Source organism: Alternaria burnsii (assembly GCF_013036055.1).
Source record: "Alternaria burnsii strain CBS107.38 chromosome Unknown 751, whole genome shotgun sequence".
Classification (NCBI taxonomy): Eukaryota; Fungi; Ascomycota; class Dothideomycetes; order Pleosporales; family Pleosporaceae; genus Alternaria; species Alternaria burnsii.
The window spans coordinates 157,363-174,699 of NW_024066131.1; the positions used below are offsets into that span (position 1 = coordinate 157,363).

General features: G+C 40.9%; 5 protein-coding genes across 5 annotated transcripts; 3 read left to right on the forward strand and 2 right to left on the reverse strand.

Moving 5' to 3' along the window:
* Positions 1-8,168: 8,168 nt before the first annotated feature.
* On the forward strand, positions 8,169-9,407 carry GT037_010852 (uncharacterized protein; the record flags this gene model as incomplete). Its single annotated transcript, XM_038935899.1, has 1 exon — positions 8,169-9,407. The coding sequence occupies one exon, from the start codon at positions 8,169-8,171 to the stop codon at positions 9,405-9,407; it is 1,239 nt and encodes a 412-aa protein (XP_038781453.1).
* A 1,010-nt stretch (positions 9,408-10,417) lies between these two features.
* On the forward strand, positions 10,418-11,971 carry GT037_010853 (uncharacterized protein; the record flags this gene model as incomplete). Its single annotated transcript, XM_038935900.1, has 1 exon — positions 10,418-11,971. The coding sequence occupies one exon, from the start codon at positions 10,418-10,420 to the stop codon at positions 11,969-11,971; it is 1,554 nt and encodes a 517-aa protein (XP_038781454.1).
* Positions 11,972-12,402: 431 nt separating this feature from the next.
* On the reverse strand, positions 12,403-13,206 carry GT037_010854 (hpp-domain-containing protein; the record flags this gene model as incomplete). Its single annotated transcript, XM_038935901.1, has 2 exons — positions 12,403-12,906; positions 12,964-13,206. The coding sequence occupies 2 exons, from the start codon at positions 13,204-13,206 to the stop codon at positions 12,403-12,405; spliced, it is 747 nt and encodes a 248-aa protein (XP_038781455.1).
* Positions 13,207-14,031: 825 nt separating this feature from the next.
* GT037_010855 (hpp family protein) lies at positions 14,032-15,152 on the reverse strand (the record flags this gene model as incomplete). Its single annotated transcript, XM_038935902.1, has 2 exons — positions 14,032-14,558; positions 14,612-15,152. 2 exons carry the CDS (start codon positions 15,150-15,152, stop codon positions 14,032-14,034), a joined length of 1,068 nt encoding a protein of 355 aa, XP_038781456.1.
* Positions 15,153-16,899: 1,747 nt separating this feature from the next.
* GT037_010856 (uncharacterized protein) lies at positions 16,900-17,146 on the forward strand (the record flags this gene model as incomplete). Its single annotated transcript, XM_038935903.1, has 2 exons — positions 16,900-16,972; positions 17,025-17,146. The coding sequence occupies 2 exons, from the start codon at positions 16,900-16,902 to the stop codon at positions 17,144-17,146; spliced, it is 195 nt and encodes a 64-aa protein (XP_038781457.1).
* Positions 17,147-17,337: the final 191 nt, after the last annotated feature.

Consider the following 17,337-nt stretch of genomic DNA (forward strand, 5'->3'; position numbering starts at 1 on the left):
TATACTACTTAATCCTTTAAAGTAATTATGCTTACCCCTGTCTTCTTCTAAGTATAGATTGTAATACTATTCTCTCTTTATAGGGATTCGTCCTTAAATTATATAACTAATTTATAGTTTCTATTATTAACTAAGGCTTACCCTGCGTTATAAGTAAGGTAATTGTTATATTCTTCTCTACTTAATATTACTTACGCCTTAGCTCTAAGATTATTTAAGCTAACTATCTTTCTAAAACGCTTTATAACTATTACTTTCTTAAAGGTAAGATCTATTACGTTATACTTAATTCTTGTCTAAAATGTGCTAAGTGTACTTAGTTAGAGTATGCGTATATAAACATATCTTAGAAGTTTTTAGATTATACGCGCGATAAATATTAAAAGAAAGTAGATAATAATAAGAAATTGCTAGTAATAGTAATTTTGTAGTTATTGCAGAATAAGAAGATTCTAAAATAGGCAGAAGAGTAGGCGCAGAAAAAGGCGCTGTGTCTAGCTACAGATATAGAAGCGGCTAGTAAAATAGAGATAGCGTAGGAGATAGATTATTCTGCTTCTTCTATTAGTATAGAATTTTTGCTGGCTATATAGGCTATAATAGGATTAATTAATGCTTTTGTTGCTAGCTATAGTACTTCTAAAGGTGTAGTTAGCAGTTTATAAGGTTTGTATCTAGTTTCTATATATTTTTACTATTTAGATAGCCTAACTATTTAATTAAGTATTTAGTTCTATTACTATTATCTTAATATATAAGTATTCTTTTAACTTTAAAGACACTATCTTCTTCTATTTTAAAATAAAAGGTTTTCTAAAGTAGCGTTACTAGGTTTACTAGTTCTAATATATTAATATAGAATCTAGAGTAGATTTTTGCGTTAGCTAGAAAGTTAAGTATATAAGTAACTAGTCTCTTCTAGTTAAAAATTAAAAATAGTTTAACCTTAATGTTATTAAGTTCTTTATTTAGTTATTTAGTCTAAAGATTCTTTATAAGTAAGTAAACTTTATCTCCTTTCTTTAGCTAAGGTGCTATTTTTTATTTCTTATTAATATATAAAATACTTTAGCGTTAAGCTTTCTTAAGCACTTACTTAAGTAACTTATATACTTCTTTTAGCTTATTAGTAGTAGTAATAGCTACTTCTATCTTTAAACTAAAAAATATTCTTATAAAGAAATTTAGGTATCTTTTGTAATTTACGTAAAATAGTGTTTATTCTATAGATTCTAATAATTTGTTATTATATGCTATTTGTGCTATAGGTAATAGTAATACTTAGTTATTTTATTATTAATTAGTATAGATCTGTAGGTAGGTTTTTATTATTTAATTTATTTATTTAGTCTGTCTGTCTGTCTGCAGATAATAAGCTGTTAATAGCTTTTTCTTTATTCTAATCGCGGCTAGTAATATTATCTAAAAGTTCGAAGTAAAGAGCTTATCTCTATCGCTAATAATTAACTTTAGGATGCTGTAATATCTAATAATCTTATTATTTATAGTGTATACTAGCTGTACTACTGTAAAGTCTTTTCTAAAGGCGATATACTTAGCTTACTTTATAAATTAATTAACTACTATAAAAATTACGTTATATACTATTTATATAATAGGGTCTCTTAAGACTAGTAAGCCTATAATAAAGTCTATAGAGATGTCTAACTATAGTGCGTTAGGTAGCTCTATTACTTATATTTCTCTGTAGGGTGTGTAAGTACTATATTTATTTTTCTAACAGTCTGCGCACTTAGTAATAAAAGAAGTAACTTTATCTTTTATATTTAGAAACTCGTAGTTTTACTTAATAAGTTCTATAGTTCTTGCGATACTAAGGTAACTATATACTAAGTTATTATAGTATTATTAAATAATTACTTCTTATAATTCTTCTAGTACTTTGCTTACAATTTTTATAATTTAGTTTAACGTCTTTACTAGTCCTAGCAATCTATCTTTATTAAACTTAAGTAATATAGAATTAGTAATTAACTTTATTCCTGTAATATTATGTTAGCGGCTAAGCGCGTCTGCTTTACTATTCTCTTTTCTTAGTGTATATACAATTTTAAACTTATACTATCTAAGTTCTTTAGACTATTAAACTTGTTATTAGTTAAGTACCTTAGTAGTTATAAAGTTAACTAAGTTCTTGTAATCTATAAATATTATAAGTTCTAAGTAGCTTTTAGCGTATACTCTCTAATACTTTAGGCACGCGATAATAGCTAGTAGTTCTTTATTGTAAATATTATAGTTTTCTTCTAGTCCTAAGAACTTATAAAAGTAGTAAGTAATAGGGTGCTATTTACCTTTATATATTTAACTAGTATATCTACCTAGCGTAAGATCTAAGGCGTTAGTCTTAAAGCGTAGTAGTTATCCTACTTAGAATATATAGAAGTATAGTAGTTCTATACTTATATTCTTAAGCTTTTAGAAGGCGTCTTTAGCTTTTTTACTCTACTTAAATAGAGTATCTTTCCTTATAAGTTTAGTTAGTAGAATAGCAGTCTTAGAGAAATCTTTAATAAACTATTAGTTAAAGTTTAAGAATTCTAAGAAGAATTATATATCCTTAACTATCTTAGGTATTAGCTATTTCTTAACTACTTTAATCTTTTCTTTACTTATACGTACTCTGTTAACCCCTACAATATATCCTAAGAAGTTAACTTCCTTTTTATAGAATTTGCACTTCTTTAGTTTTACGCGTAAATTATACTAGTCTAGGCACCTTAGTACTATGCGGATATATTTAATATAGTCTTCTTTATTTTCAAAGTAGACAAGAATATTATCTAGATATATAATAACAAAGATATCTAGATATACTCTTAATACGTTATTAATAAGTTCTTAAAATATTACTAAGGCGTTTATAAGCCTAAATAGCATAATAGTATATTTAAAATATCTATATCTTATATAGAACACTATCTTTTATTTTTTACTTTCCTTAATTCTAATAAGGTAGTATCTATCTTAAAGATCTATTACTATAAAGATCTTTACTTAAGATAGCTAATCCCTAAGTTCTATAATATTTAGTAATAGATATTAGTTCTTAATTATAATATTGTTAAGTTTCTAGTAGTTAACGTATATTTATAGTAGTCTACTCTTCTTTAGTATAAAAAAGATAGGAAATCCTACTAGCGAGCTTAAAAGTCTAATATATTCTTTCTTTAGATTCTTCTCTAGTTTCTCTTTTAGAATCTTAAGTTCTACCTCTAATAGTTAATATATTAGCCTAAAGAGTAGAGTTTTCTTTTTTTTTAGGAGTATCTTATAGTCCTAAAGTTAATACTTTAGTAGGTCTTAATTATCTACTACTTCTATAAAGAGGTACTTAAAATCTTTATACTCTTTTAAGATATTAAGAGTTACGCGTTTCTTTAGTACTCTAACTTTATAATCTAAGAGTACCTTACTAGTATCTATTAAGTTAAACCTTTGTTTTTTAAAGCTGTTCTTATTTAAGGGTTACTTTCTTTTAGTAATATTATTAATCTTCCTCTTATCTACTATTATAGTTATTAGATGCGTAGGCTAGCTTATAGGTGCGTCTAGTCTGCAGTACTTAAATAAAAACTCTTTTAACGTCTAGTTAATCTGCAGGTTATATTCTTATAACTAAGGAAGTCTTAATATAATATTGTAGGTAGCTAGTCTAAAGACGTCTAGGTCTATCTTCTTATAGTAGTCTTAGATACTAAGCGTTACTCTAGTAACCTTATATATAATTTAGTTTCTGCCTAGTATAGGCTAACTATTAGTAATATATAGTAGGTAGCTTTCTTCTTTCCTTAGTAGTCTTAGTCTAGCTAAGAGTACTACTTAAGTAGAAAGGTAATTAGCTTATAATTCTAAATCTACTAATACCTATATCTGTCTTCTATTAAGCTTTACTAGAAGCGTAAAGAGTATTAAGGAGTTTATACTATTAATCTCCTTTCTAAGGTTAAGTATATTAAGCGTCTATTTAAAAAAAACTATATACTGTAACTATAAAACTTCTTTATAACTATATATAGTTCGTACTTGATATTAAAGCATGTATGCTATAAGGGCTAGTTACACTCCTATATACTAGTTCTGTCCTCTAGAGTCTTCTACTACGTAATATATATATATAAGGTCTCTTATAGGTCTTTGTAACTATAAAAGTATAGGTAGTATCTCTTATCTTATAGGTGTATAGCGTATTAGTCTTTAGGGTAGTTAAACTATTAAAACTTATATACTAGTATTCTAGTGTATTTGCGTAGAAAGTGTCTTAAACTATATTTATTAGAGTAGTAGATAGTATAAGAGTTATATATACACGCTATCTAGCTTATATTACTATATAGCAGGTTCCTAGAATTAAGCTAGTAGTAGGTTTCTTCTTCGCGTTTTTGTTATACGTTATTTTGTTATTACCTAGCTGCAGCGTGTTCTTACTTTTTAGCCTACTTTTATATTTATATAGTTAAATAGGCTGTTTTAGCGTTAAAATCTTTATTTCTAAAATAATAGTAGGTTTTATATTCTTTTTCTATTAGTTCGCTTACGTAAGAATTAGTCTGCCTTTTAATTTCCTTATAGATTTCTTATTTCTTACTATTAGATAGGTAGTACGTAAGTTCTTCCTATAAGGCCTTAGCTTTATATACCTATCTAAATAGTTCTTTAGTATTATAAATACCCTATATCTTAAGTTCTTTAAGGAGTCTTTAGTACTCTATAAATTTTTTAAATTTATTATAAAATTAGTTCTTAGTATTAGGGTATTTATATTCTAGTTTACTAAGTTACTAGTATAGTACATTTAGCTTAAAGTCTAGGTCCTCTAGACACTAAATAACTTCTATCTTATTACTAGCAGTAGGTTTATTCTATGCTTTAATAGCGCAGTTAATCTAGTTAAGTTCGTCTAGTATTAGTAGGAATTTTATAATATCTATAAGGAGGTTTTCCTTCTTATATTCTACTTAGTATAATAGATTATAGAAGTCCTAGTATATTACCGCTATAATATCTAGTATTTTGTAAGTATACTTAATAGGTAGCTTATTAAGGTATTAAAGTAGTTAGTTAATCTAAGACAAAAGTGTTTTTATTTACTCTTTTAGAATATATAGTATAGAAGGTTAGTTTTCTTCTTTAAATATAGTTATCTTACTAAACTTAGTTTAGTTAATTTCTACAACCTCTAGGTCCTTAAAGGACTCTAGGTTAGAGGTATCTTTATCTAGAAATAGTTCTTTTACTTTAGTAATAGTAAGGTTTTTAAAACTATTAACTATTTTATTATCTTCTACTTTTAACTTAATATATAGTTAAGTAATAATATTCTATTCCTTAGTATTATTATTAGGTACTGCCTAGCGAATAATATTTAACTGTCTAATTACCTTGCCTTAGCTTTAGCAGTCCTGCTTTATATAGCCTTCTTTACTATAAGCGTAATAAGTAAACTTCTTTTTATTACCTTTATTATGCAAAAACTTTAGCTTTTTAGGTCCCTTATTAAGATTATTAAAGTATATAAGCTTAGGTCTGTAAGTCTTATATTAGCCTAAGATCTAAAGTATATAGCTTTGCTAACGTCCTTAGTTAGAGTATAAGCGTTAAGAGTTTTAACGTGCTTAATTATTTATATCCTAGAGTGCGCGATTTCTAGTGTATAAGCGTTCTTCTAGCTTTAACTTATAAAGTTTATTATCTACTTAAATAGCTTTATTTATAAGTTTATTAAGCGTCTTAAAGCTAGATCTGCTTCTTATAAGTTCTATACGTACAGTTAGTTTAAGACTTTATTAGTACATCCGCATTAAAGTATTATTATCCTATTTAATTAGTGTCTTATACTGTTAGAATTTAGTTATATAGTTAGTAGTAGATTAGGTTTATTATAGTTTCTAAATTTCTTACTTAGCGATTATAGACTCCTTAAAAGGTAAAAATACTTCTTATATCTTAGCCTTAAATATAGTCTAATCTTCTATAAAATTTATATTTCCTCTATTAATAATAGTAGTATCTATATAGCGTTAGATAAATAGAGTAGCTTATTTTTCTACGTCTCTTTAGAAGAAAGTAGAGGCCTAAATAACTTTATCTTTATCTTTAATTTTATCTCCTTTAAAGTAGAAGTATTAGTTAACTTAGAGTAGCTATACTTTAAGCTTATAGTAGTTACTATAAAAAGTATTAGGCCTGTTAGCGTAAACGTTAGTTCCTCTAGAGGTCTAAAAATTAGTAGAGGTGTCTATTATAACGTTACTTATCTTAAGGGTATTTAAAGTATAAAAGTTATTTTTAGATTACCTAAGAGTTAGTTCTTAGGGATAGAGTAGGCTGTAATAGACAGGGTTAGTATAATAGTATAATTAGTAGATTAATATAATATTATAAAGGTTATATAAGAATAAAGTATAATTCTTAGATTAAATACTAGAGTCTTATATAAAGTTAAGTTAAACATACTAAGCTATAAAGGTTTAGTGTCTAAGCTATATACTAATAAGTATTACGCTTAGTATTAAGCGTGTAAGTGCTTATTAATAAGTAGTATAGTATTAGTCTTAGTTATTAGCTAACTAGTCCTGCTTACTACTAAGCACCTACTCTAGAACTAGCGTGTACCTGCTTACTACTAAGCAGTTATGTAACCTTAGCGTAGTTGCTATGCTGTAATCCTTTAACTATGCCGCTTAATCCTCTAAAGTAATTACGCTTACCCCTGTCTCCTCCTAGGTGCAGATTATAACACTTATATACTAGCTATAAAGTATTAAAAGCATAGTAGTATTACTATAGCTATAGTAGAAGCTATATAAGTTATATAAGCTACTTTACTATATAGTTAATAGAATTAAATTATAACGCTCTTTAAAAAAATATCTAAATAAGCTAAAAGTTTTATAGGCTTATATATAGTATAAATCTACTTTTACGTAATTTTATTATAATTTATAGAGGCTGTACAGCTTATTATTATTGACTATATTAAGTTGTTAGGGTGTGCAACTAGTGACCATGTGCAACTAGCGCACGGTCACTGTAGCCGCCGACGTTTAAGGCCGCCGGAAAAGCTGCGTCCAAGTCGGCGCGCGCCGCGAACGTCGCTAGATATTTCCATCTATTGTGAGAGTTTGTTAAGCAAATGCGAACAAAGCTGGAAAAGCAAAAGAGAAAGACAATTGGATCTCTGCACTCCTATATATACATGATTTCGTGCTCATTTTCCACTTGTATCCCTCTACGTGTGCTTCTTATCCTTATGCATCGTTATACACTTGTTTCGACTACTGAGATATTCACAACAAAGGAGCTCTCTCTTTCCGCACACTAAGATTTTTGTACTTATCAATGAGAAAGAAGAGTAACCGATAGTTTATATACCCGTGCCTTGGGTTGCGAACATGTCTCTTCTTTGTGACCCGCCGAGCCAAATCATGATTCATGAGTCTCGATTGCTGCTAGTCTTCCACTGTCTTAGGGACGTACAGACATTGGCCACAGTTTGTAGAACATTCTTCGCCTGCTTCTGCGTTCTCAACCACGATCAACTGCTCAACCACAGTTACGCGCACATCCATACCATGTCTTCGACCAGTGCCACACCGGCTGTGTCGAGGAAACCTTGGAAATGGAAAAGCTTGCTGCGACCCGAGCGGTGGTCTCTGAGATCCCTAAAATCGACAGAAACTAAGGCATCGTCAAAAAACAAAGGCGCTCGGTCATCGGTGACGGGGATGAGAAGAATGCCAAGTCCACGTTTCGGGACGACGCCGAGGCCTTCGACTACCTCGTTATCCTTGCCACTGGCTAATACAGGTGACCAAAACGCAGCAGAAGAGACGAAGGTAGCCCTGACAACATCAAACGTATTCTCGAGACGATTAACATCATATATCAGCGCATCTTCCGCACACGATCCAAATCCCCATGTCGATTGCAACTTCCGACTGCCCCATCTAATTTCCAGAAGGAGTCGTAGTACAGTTGCTCAGGTTGGAGAAGACGCTTATAGCAACGACGGCAAACCATCAGGGAATAAGTATGACCGTCGGCACTTTAAAGACATTCGGGGTATATCTCGCACCGCTCTAGAACGCTTAGTGCTTCATCTTGTCGATCCGAAAGAAGAGCTTCCCTTCAGCAGCTGTCGCGTCATGCAACGAAAAGAAGGATCTTTTCACCATGCAGTGTTCTTGATGATCGAAGACGGTCACCAAGTCACGCAAGAGTACGTTCTTAAGATTCCTGCACATGGTACACGAGGTGAATGGCAGATCAACGATAACGTAGCTCTGAAGAGTGAGGCTCAGCTGATGCAACACATCTGGCATCACACAAACTGTCCCGTGCCAGAGGTTATCGCATATGATGGGAGTCTCGAAAATGCGATAGGCGCACCATACATTCTCATGAAGAAAATGGACGGCATCTCTGCAATGGACATGTGGATCAGTCAGCCCTACAGAACGACGATCAGCACAGAAGTACACCTAAATGCCGACAATCCTTTACCGGAGTTAGAACAGAAGCGCATTGCGTTCCTGCGCTCTCTTGCGCGAGCTATGAGCGAACTTGCGCCGCTGGAGTTTAAGTATACTGGTATGCCTTCCTTCTCTGACCCGAAAGATAAGCAGCCGAGTTACATTGGTCCATTTTGGCGATGGCATACAAAGACTGTCATGGATAAGTTTGCATCTGAAGGGTCATTCGATACCAGCGAAGCCTTCTTCACCGCTGGGATAGATAGGGTGAATAGTGCGGAGCGTAGCTCATCGTCTGGTACCCACGATGTGGCGAAGATTGGTGTTTGGATAGTGATGAGAATGGTGATGTCCTCGGCTCCGTTTGCAACAACAGAGTCATCGCATAGTAAGCCAATTCAAAGCGAAGACGTTAGCAACGGCGTACCCATACGCGAAACATTCGTCCTTCAGCACGACGATCTCGATCTCCAGAACATCCTGGTAGACGAAAATGGCAACGTTACTGGTATAATTGACTGGGACGGGTGCGCAGCCGTGCCACACTGCCTTGGTTATGCTTCAATGCCCACGTTTCTCCGACGCGACTGGCTCCCAAACTATGACATATCACGGCTACCACATCTGTCCTGGTCGCTGGATCGCTACCGAGAATTGTACGCCCAAGCTATGCAAGAAGTTTGCAAGTCTTCGGACGCGAAGTACACGCGCAAGTCGCCCATGTATCAACTGGTATCAGCTGCACTGGATAAGGATGCTGAGTGGATTGATGTTGTTGAGGCGCTGCTGCACGATATGCCAGAGTTTAGACGTGTTGATGCGCATGCGTTTTGCCGGAGGCTGGGGCATGGATGGCCGGCTGCAGAAGAGGCGTTAAAGGCAAAGATCACAGAATGGTTGAAGCCTCAGTGAAAGCAGCGGTGTAGGCAACATGATGAATACCTAGATAACGGAGGCTGGAAAAGTGGTATGCTTCTTCTGCTCGGACTGACAGCGTTCGTCGTATCATAACGAGTATCCTGTTCATCCATAGGCAATAACACGCGTGCGATCTCGATAGCGGACTAAAAACACGATGGTTCGGTGTGACTGAGCAGGGTGTTCTGTGGTTTGAGTCACGCTAAAAGTGGTTGCCGAGGAGCTTGTTTACGCACTGACTCGCCAGCTTATCAGTGCTGCACGTCATTCGTACCGGGCTGTCAGTTCTTCTCCCAAGATTCATTCTTGCGCACAAATTCCAACGCACGCATCGTCAGATCTTGACATAATCGTCCCCCGCATCGGACAAATACCATCATGATGCAATGTTCGTATCACCCCGCAACGGCCAACAGCAATCGATAAACTATTTGTGCGCCGCGCTTAGGCCAAGTCGCGTCTCTGTGCGACCAAGACGGATCGCGGCTGTTCAGCTTCTCAGCCCTATCTCACGCGAACCTCTTCTCGTAAAGCTTACCTGAGGGATGGATCTAAACCACCTCACGAGACACGTTCGAATACGTTAACGCGTGCACAACATTCTCTTGCAGACTAAGACCAACCACACCTGAAGATGCCGAGAGCTAATCGTGGACCATTGACCGGCTGCAGTGTCGCCGGGGTGACGTTATGAGTATAGCACTACTCCAAGAGCATGAGCCCAGCTCGCGATGTAGCTCTTAGGTTCCCTACCAGGTATCGGCTCGGTATTGATTGGGATCGACTACCAATGGGAGCGTGCTCAACAACATTGGCGACTACAATTCTAGATTCGCGATTCGGAGATGGAGGTGCGGGAAAAGCAACGTGCCTGCCACCGTACCAGCACACAAGTATAAAACAAACACACCATGGACATCTTTTGACACGAGCACCGCCCACCCACAGTCGCTATCGTCTTCATCTTCTCGCACCTACAGTGTGTGTTAATAAGTTAATTCATAATGGTTTCTCACTCAAAGGTAGCGGCTGCGCTTCTGCCATTCTTCTTCTCCGTCACATTCGCTCAGGACCAAGGAGGAGCATTCACTCCTAATCAAGGATCATGGGGTCCGGTCATCAACTTTCCCATCATTCCGGTTGCTGCCTACATCGTCCCGGAATGGCCATCTCCCACCCGTATGATGGTATACTCTGCGTTCTCGCCGAATTCATTCGGAGGTGAACGAGGTATCACTCAGTTCGCCGAATACAACCTGGTATCTGGGCAAATGTCCACACGGCAGGTTTCCGAAACCAACCATGATATGTTCTGTCCTGGAATGAGTCAGTTAGGCGATGGAAGACTGATCATCACCGGAGGAAGCAACGCTGAGAAGACGACTATATACCAGCCGGAAACCAACACGTTCGTCCCTGGACCGGATATGAAGGTACCTCGCGGATACCAGAGCAGTGCCGTCCTGTCTAATGGAAAGGTCTTCACAATTGGTGGATCGTGGAGTGGCCCACGAGGTGGAAAGCCAGGAGAAATTTACGATCCGGCATCAAACTCGTGGACGCTTCTACCTGGCGCTGCTGTGGAGCCGATGTTGACATATGACCACGAGGGCATCTTTCGCGAGGATAACCACGCCTGGCTCTTCCCTTGGCGCAATGGCACCGTCTTCCAGGCTGGGCCCAGCAAGGCAATGAACTGGTATTACACCGATGGCGAAGGTGGTGTCAGCCCAGCAGGTATTCGTGACAATGTCAACGATGCCATGTGTGGTGTTCACGTCATGTACGATGTTGGCAAAATCTTCACCGCAGGCGGAGCGCAGTACTACGACCGCGCGCCCGGACTCGCCGTCGCGCATTTGATGGAGATTAACAATGTCGGCGCACCCGTAACGGCCGAGAGAATCCCAGACATGCACCAGCAACGCGCCTTTGCTAACGTCGTTGTCCTTCCCGACGGCAAGATCTTGGTTACTGGCGGACAGCGCTGGGCTCAGGGCTTCACTGACATCGATCCCGTCTTCACTGCTGAGATGTTCGACCCTAACACCAAGACATTTACTGAGCTGGCTGCTGAATCCATTCCCCGAAACTACCACTCTGTTTCCATCTTGCTACCTGACGGCACAGTCTTCAGCGGAGGAGGAGGTCTCTGCTGGGACGATGGAACTGGAGGACCGTCCTACCACTGCCGCGACACGGTCGATCACCCCAACGGTCAGATCTTCACACCGCCATACCTTCTCACTGGTGCTCCTCGTCCAATCATTCAGGACGTTGCATCGAGTATCGTCACGCACGGTGGCGAGCTGAGAGTCAAGATGCAAGGTTCAGCTGACGGCGTGACGTTCTCTTTCATCAGGATAGGAAGTGTTACGCACAACGTGAACAGTGATCAGAGGCGCATTCCGCTTCAGCCAAGGATCGAAGGGGAAGAAGTCGTCTTGCCCATTATGAACGATTCCGGTGTTGTGCTACCGGGAGCGTGGTACCTGTTTGCTGTCAGCGCAGAGGGTGTACCCAGTGTAGCCAGGACTGTGTGGGTAGAGCAGGCATAGATGGATGAGATACTTGACGGTAACGGCCACAGGTTTTGCTTCTAGGAGTAATCGGGTCCGGGTTAGATGGTGGTTGTAATGATGAAGAAAAGTTCTGCAAGCCAACAATGTTTTGGATGCCTTTACATATTTTGCTTCATATAGATATACATTAGGATAATGAAGTATCCAATATTCTTGATTTCAGCCATATTGGATTCCTGTTGAAGTAAATTCGATGTGGTGTTTGAGTGTTACCCCAGCGCCGCTTTTGCAGACGCTAACGGCATTGTACTGATTAAAAGTTATTGGCTAGCTCTTTCTGTCGCACAAATTTGGGCTGATACCAAATGGGCAGAAAAGCACTCAGTATTAACCAAATATCGCTCGCTAACTAGTATCATGCCAATAACCTCCATTGAGCCGCTCGTTGTGGTGCACAACCGAGAGAACTAAAGTGGTCCTCTCTCTAAAGCCCCTAGTGTATCTCGCACGCTTCCATCAGACGACCCCTCCTTCTCTTCGATCTTCTTCTCCTCGATTTTCGGCGCTGGTGGCGGTGGCGGAATCTGCGCAACCCAAAACTTTGGATACTGCCGCTGAATGTTGTTGCCCATTACTGCCGTAACAAGCACGACCGTCGAGGACAATAGCAAGACGGGCAAGAAGTACCACCGCAGCGCCCAGATGTGCTGATCAACACATGGCATAAGTGCTGTTGCTCCAGCAGGTGGGTGGGTCGTCTTGGTCAGATGCATGACAACGAGAGCAATTGCTGTCGCCAAAGCAGCTGCGAGCCACTGCAGCCGTGGATAGGGGTCTTTCTCGAGGTCGAACTGGAAGATGGTTGCTACGATAACACCAACCAAGCCACTGAAGAAGTGGCCAAAGACTAGAGAGCGTGGTTGCGAGAAAGGCACATCGATAGCGCCATAGCAGAGGATTGCCGAAGCGCCCTGAATGATTGTTAGTTTGGCGATTGAATCGACCTATTGGGGAGAAGGGAAACTCACGAATGAAGCAATAATCGGTGGTACAGCGCGACTCCTCATGTAATCCGTATGACCGAAGATGGCGAGAATGACGCTAAGCCCACAAAAGGCGCCTATGAACCCCCAGAGACAAACAACCCATGTGCGAGAGGGTGGTTCTGTCTTGTGTCGATAGCCAAGCCAGTGGCTGACGGGTACTGGAAGACGTGCGAGCCCACGCTGTATACCGCGCTCAACGGGAACAAGAGGATCCCATATCGGCATTGTGAAGGCGGAAGATGCCTAGCACATACACAAGCGCCAGCAACTACGATAGACACTCGAGAGAGGAGTACAAGTCGAAACAGTGTCGTCGATGACAGGTGCTCCTCAGATTCAGGACGTGGTAACGGTCGTAGTGTTAAGAAACGAAGATGTGGAGGAGGAGAAAGCTTGATGAGAGAGCATGGACTTCAAACCTAGAGTAGGGAATAACGACCGGTGGGACGTCACTACTATTACAGATCGAGCTTGGATCATGCACCCCGGACTGATGGCGCGTGCCGATTTAGTGCTACTAATGACCGCGGCATCTCGTCGAAATTTGAAGACTTTGCTGATTCCGATATAGTTCCTGTATACGTTGATGCACAGACAAGCCTGAGATGAACTTGACGCACCTCTACCGTCATCTGCCTCAAGACCAAAAGCTTCACATGAAGGAGAGGACGCAGAGATTGCTTAGCGATCGCGCAAATGGAAGCTTTTGCAAGGTGCTGCCGATGATTTGCAAGATGCGGAGAGTGAGTTACGCTAAAAGTTTTCCTTACCTAACAAGCCGAGTTTCCGCAGAGCTTCGCACGAATATCGCCGAAGTGCGGCATCACCAACTCTTACGCTTCACACGTGCGAAAGTCATTGTTCGGTTCGAGATTGGTAGTATTAGGGGGTATGTACACCGTCGTATAATGCAAAGAGGCTGTCTATGCCCGTGCATGTTCGTCAAATCCGTAGAGTTGATAAAACGACCCTTCAACAACGCCACAACGCCACGCTAAAGCCCAGGTATTCGGCATGCATTCGAGATGGAAATCGTAAACGTCGTTGCGATCAGACAGCCTGCCAGGTATGGCTGTTTGGATCTTTTGGCAAGGTTGAGTTGGAGCCTTTGGTACCGAGTGCAGTAGCCACTGAATCCACTCTAACATTTCCCTTTACTTTCGCACTGTCCGCATCATCGTCATCATCATTATTATTCATATCCTCGACGTTGTCCTTGACGTTCGGCAAGCTCATATCAGCCACAAAGCTCGGTTTGGTAAGCTGATGCTCTTTCAATATGCCCATCTTCTTCAACCAATTCTCAGCCGGGCTCTTGAGCCAAGGAAGCGACGAAGCAATAATGCCAATCTCTTCTTCTAGCTTGGCCCACATTGAAGGCACGATGGTAGCCTGCATCACGTCGCCTTGACCAAAAGACGTGAACGTTGTCATCTTAGCGCAGTTAATTGCAGTCGCGAGAAGACCGAGGGCCATTAGGACACAGATGAGCATCTTCTCCGATTGGGAGCGGTTCAAGGTACGGATCAAGCGGATTGGCATGAGAGAAAGCGTAAGATCCATAGCGATGTAAACACCTAACAGAACGGTTAATCGGGCCCGTTGACGGTGGCATAAATGGACTTCCTACCAGCTATAACCCATCCCAAGAGGATGATGGGATCCAGGTTCCAACATTTGGAAGAGATACCAGTATCCCAGTTGGAGCTGACGGGTGTGCACTGTGCAAACTGAATCACAAAGTAGCCCCAGGAGATGACCGTCTGGAGACCCATGATGAAGTACAATGGCCATCGCCATAGTCTTTCGGTTCCAAAACGCAGTAGCGAGCACGCGACAGACAGTCGAACGAGCCATAGCGTCAGGAGCCACACGGTCTGGAGCGCGAATTGGACCCTTAGTGTCTGCTTGAGCGCCTCGGGTGTGAAGAATGCTGCTGGTTTACCCCATCCGTATGCGGTCGACGCGATGGCCAAACATATGCCGACCAACGACATTGGCTCCGCGACCACGATGATCCAATCATCGAGATACAGCTGTCCTGTCCTCTTTACGCGTGTATAGATACGCGCAATGACCAGGAAAAGTGCGACGACTCCAAAGGAAATAACGGGTCCAAGGTAAATGGCAGCTTTGTTGGAGTAAGGCGGCGCGGCCATGGAGCTGGACATTGTGGCGTGTAGTTGGTCGTCAACTCGAGGCGGGAAGAAAGGTACTGTATGTAGGCGTCCGGGGTATCGTAACCGTCTTACACACTATGTGCGTCTAGTTGTCATGGGCTTTGCAGAATTACTCAGGGATTCCTCGCAAGGCGTATGGGTACTAGAACAACACACCCGTCGATTAAACTGTAGTTGCACTCCGCGGATTAACGAAACGAGAAATGGAACGGGAAGAAGAAAGAGAGAGAGAGAGAGTCTTGACGCACTGTGCCTGGGTCAATGAAGAAACTCAATTTTTTATCACCTCGGAATCCGGCCCATCGACGCTATATACGGGAGGCTGCACGCGTCGCACATCCCGCTATCTGACAGGCAGGCCATGGACTGATGAGGCGTCCGGCCGTATGCCCTTTTGAAGGTGACATTTACCACCTGCAGGTACATCAGGTTCAAAGTTCAAACCTTGGATCCTTTGGCGCGGAGACGAGCTTGCGCAATGCAGATTCAGTGGGGGAAGAACCGTTGCTTTGACGCGCAAATAGCCTCTCGGGCATCCATTTCCAAGTGCAGTTACGGACGAGCCGTTTTCCACGCGAGTGTTAGGCTGTCTTTGGTCTAGAGGCTCGCTCGGCTGGGTGTCAGTGAGGCTACTGCAAGCGGGTAGTCTAGTCCGCCCGCGGGGCATGATTCACGAACCCGGAGCAGCTGAAGCAATGGCTTTGTTTCGCCAGGCGGAACTGCCCCCTGGATTCATAGCTCAACGAGCAGGTTTATGCTCTGGATGCACGTCAACGGCAAATGTTACAAAGCCTTACCCCGGATTCTGACATGTCGTAACGACTCCAGGGACCAGATGAGTAGGCAAAAATAAAAGGCGAAGATGCAGCATTTTCCACAGGCTACAGCCGACTGTTGTGTGCATATATTGCAGCTGTAAGAAGGATGCACATCTCGTAACGAGAAATTTGCCACTCAACTGTTCACTTCGCTTCGCATTTCCGACCAATCGGTTGAAGAAGCAGTACCGTCTTACCCTGGTCCAGCGGCAGTACGTGCTTACCGTGTCCGCGCGCGCCCATGGTATGATCTGAGGATTTGCGGCTGAGCGCGATTATTGGTGGCTTCTAGCAGTCTGAGTCGTGATAGCATCCATGAGGATGGAGAGTTCAGGTGCGAGTCAACGGTGGTGGGGTGATTGTATTGCGCAAGACAAAAGGATGCTGGTTATTGGGGCTGCAGGAGGCTGAAAGAGTGAACGGAGCGACGGGCGGAAGAGAGCGGATCACGAGAGTACTTGATTGACTCGTGTCAATGGTTTGGGACAAACCTTTTGGCGCAAACGCAGGATTCAAAGTCTGGTAGCATCCACAAGTTCTGCATTGTAAGACTAAGAGTCCTATCTGCGCCATACTTGTTGCATGCTGCAGGGTCGTTGGCGTTCACGCTACGTATTGTCTGCAACGCGCCAGCTCAACCACTGCACGAGAGATTACAGATGGAAGAATGTGAGCCCAACTTCGGGCCTTCTTCTGCGAACTTCAACTCTCAAGAAGGATTTACCGGCTTGGTGTCCGATGTGTATGAAGAGGCTCCGCGAGATGCTATTGGTCTATGACATCATGCCCCTCACTCTAGCGCGACTACACAACTTTGCATTGAAACTCTATCGCAACATGGCAACCCGAACATCGATTATAAACCACATCCTACATTTCATCGTTCTCCATCCACCGAAATTCGTCCCGAAGGATTTGCCATGGTTCAATGTCCAGAGTGTGACGCAGGGGCTGACTTGACGAAAGACGGTGCTTGGGCGCATTGCGCTTCCTGTATGTCTTGTGCACTTGACGTTGGAGGTTATCCATTCTGAATTAGTGCCAGGTAACACGGTCTTCGAGCCGGGAAAAGAAGGTAGTCATTACAAGGGTAGTGGCAGCGGCTCCGGCGATAAAGAGGAAGAGAAGAAGAGCGACTCTAAGGATGAAAGCGTGAAGAAGGATTGATTTTTTTCCGAGATGTGTCTGACGTCGAACGTTAAGAGACGCTGTGAGATATGTATGTGTGGCCACTGCGTGTTGACATGGATTTGTGTTCGCTGGCCGCATGTGCTGCAATGTACTCCAGTTAGCAGTTAGCTGATATGCTTGACAGACGTTTAAAGTTTTGTATAACAATATCTCACTATGCGTCTAAT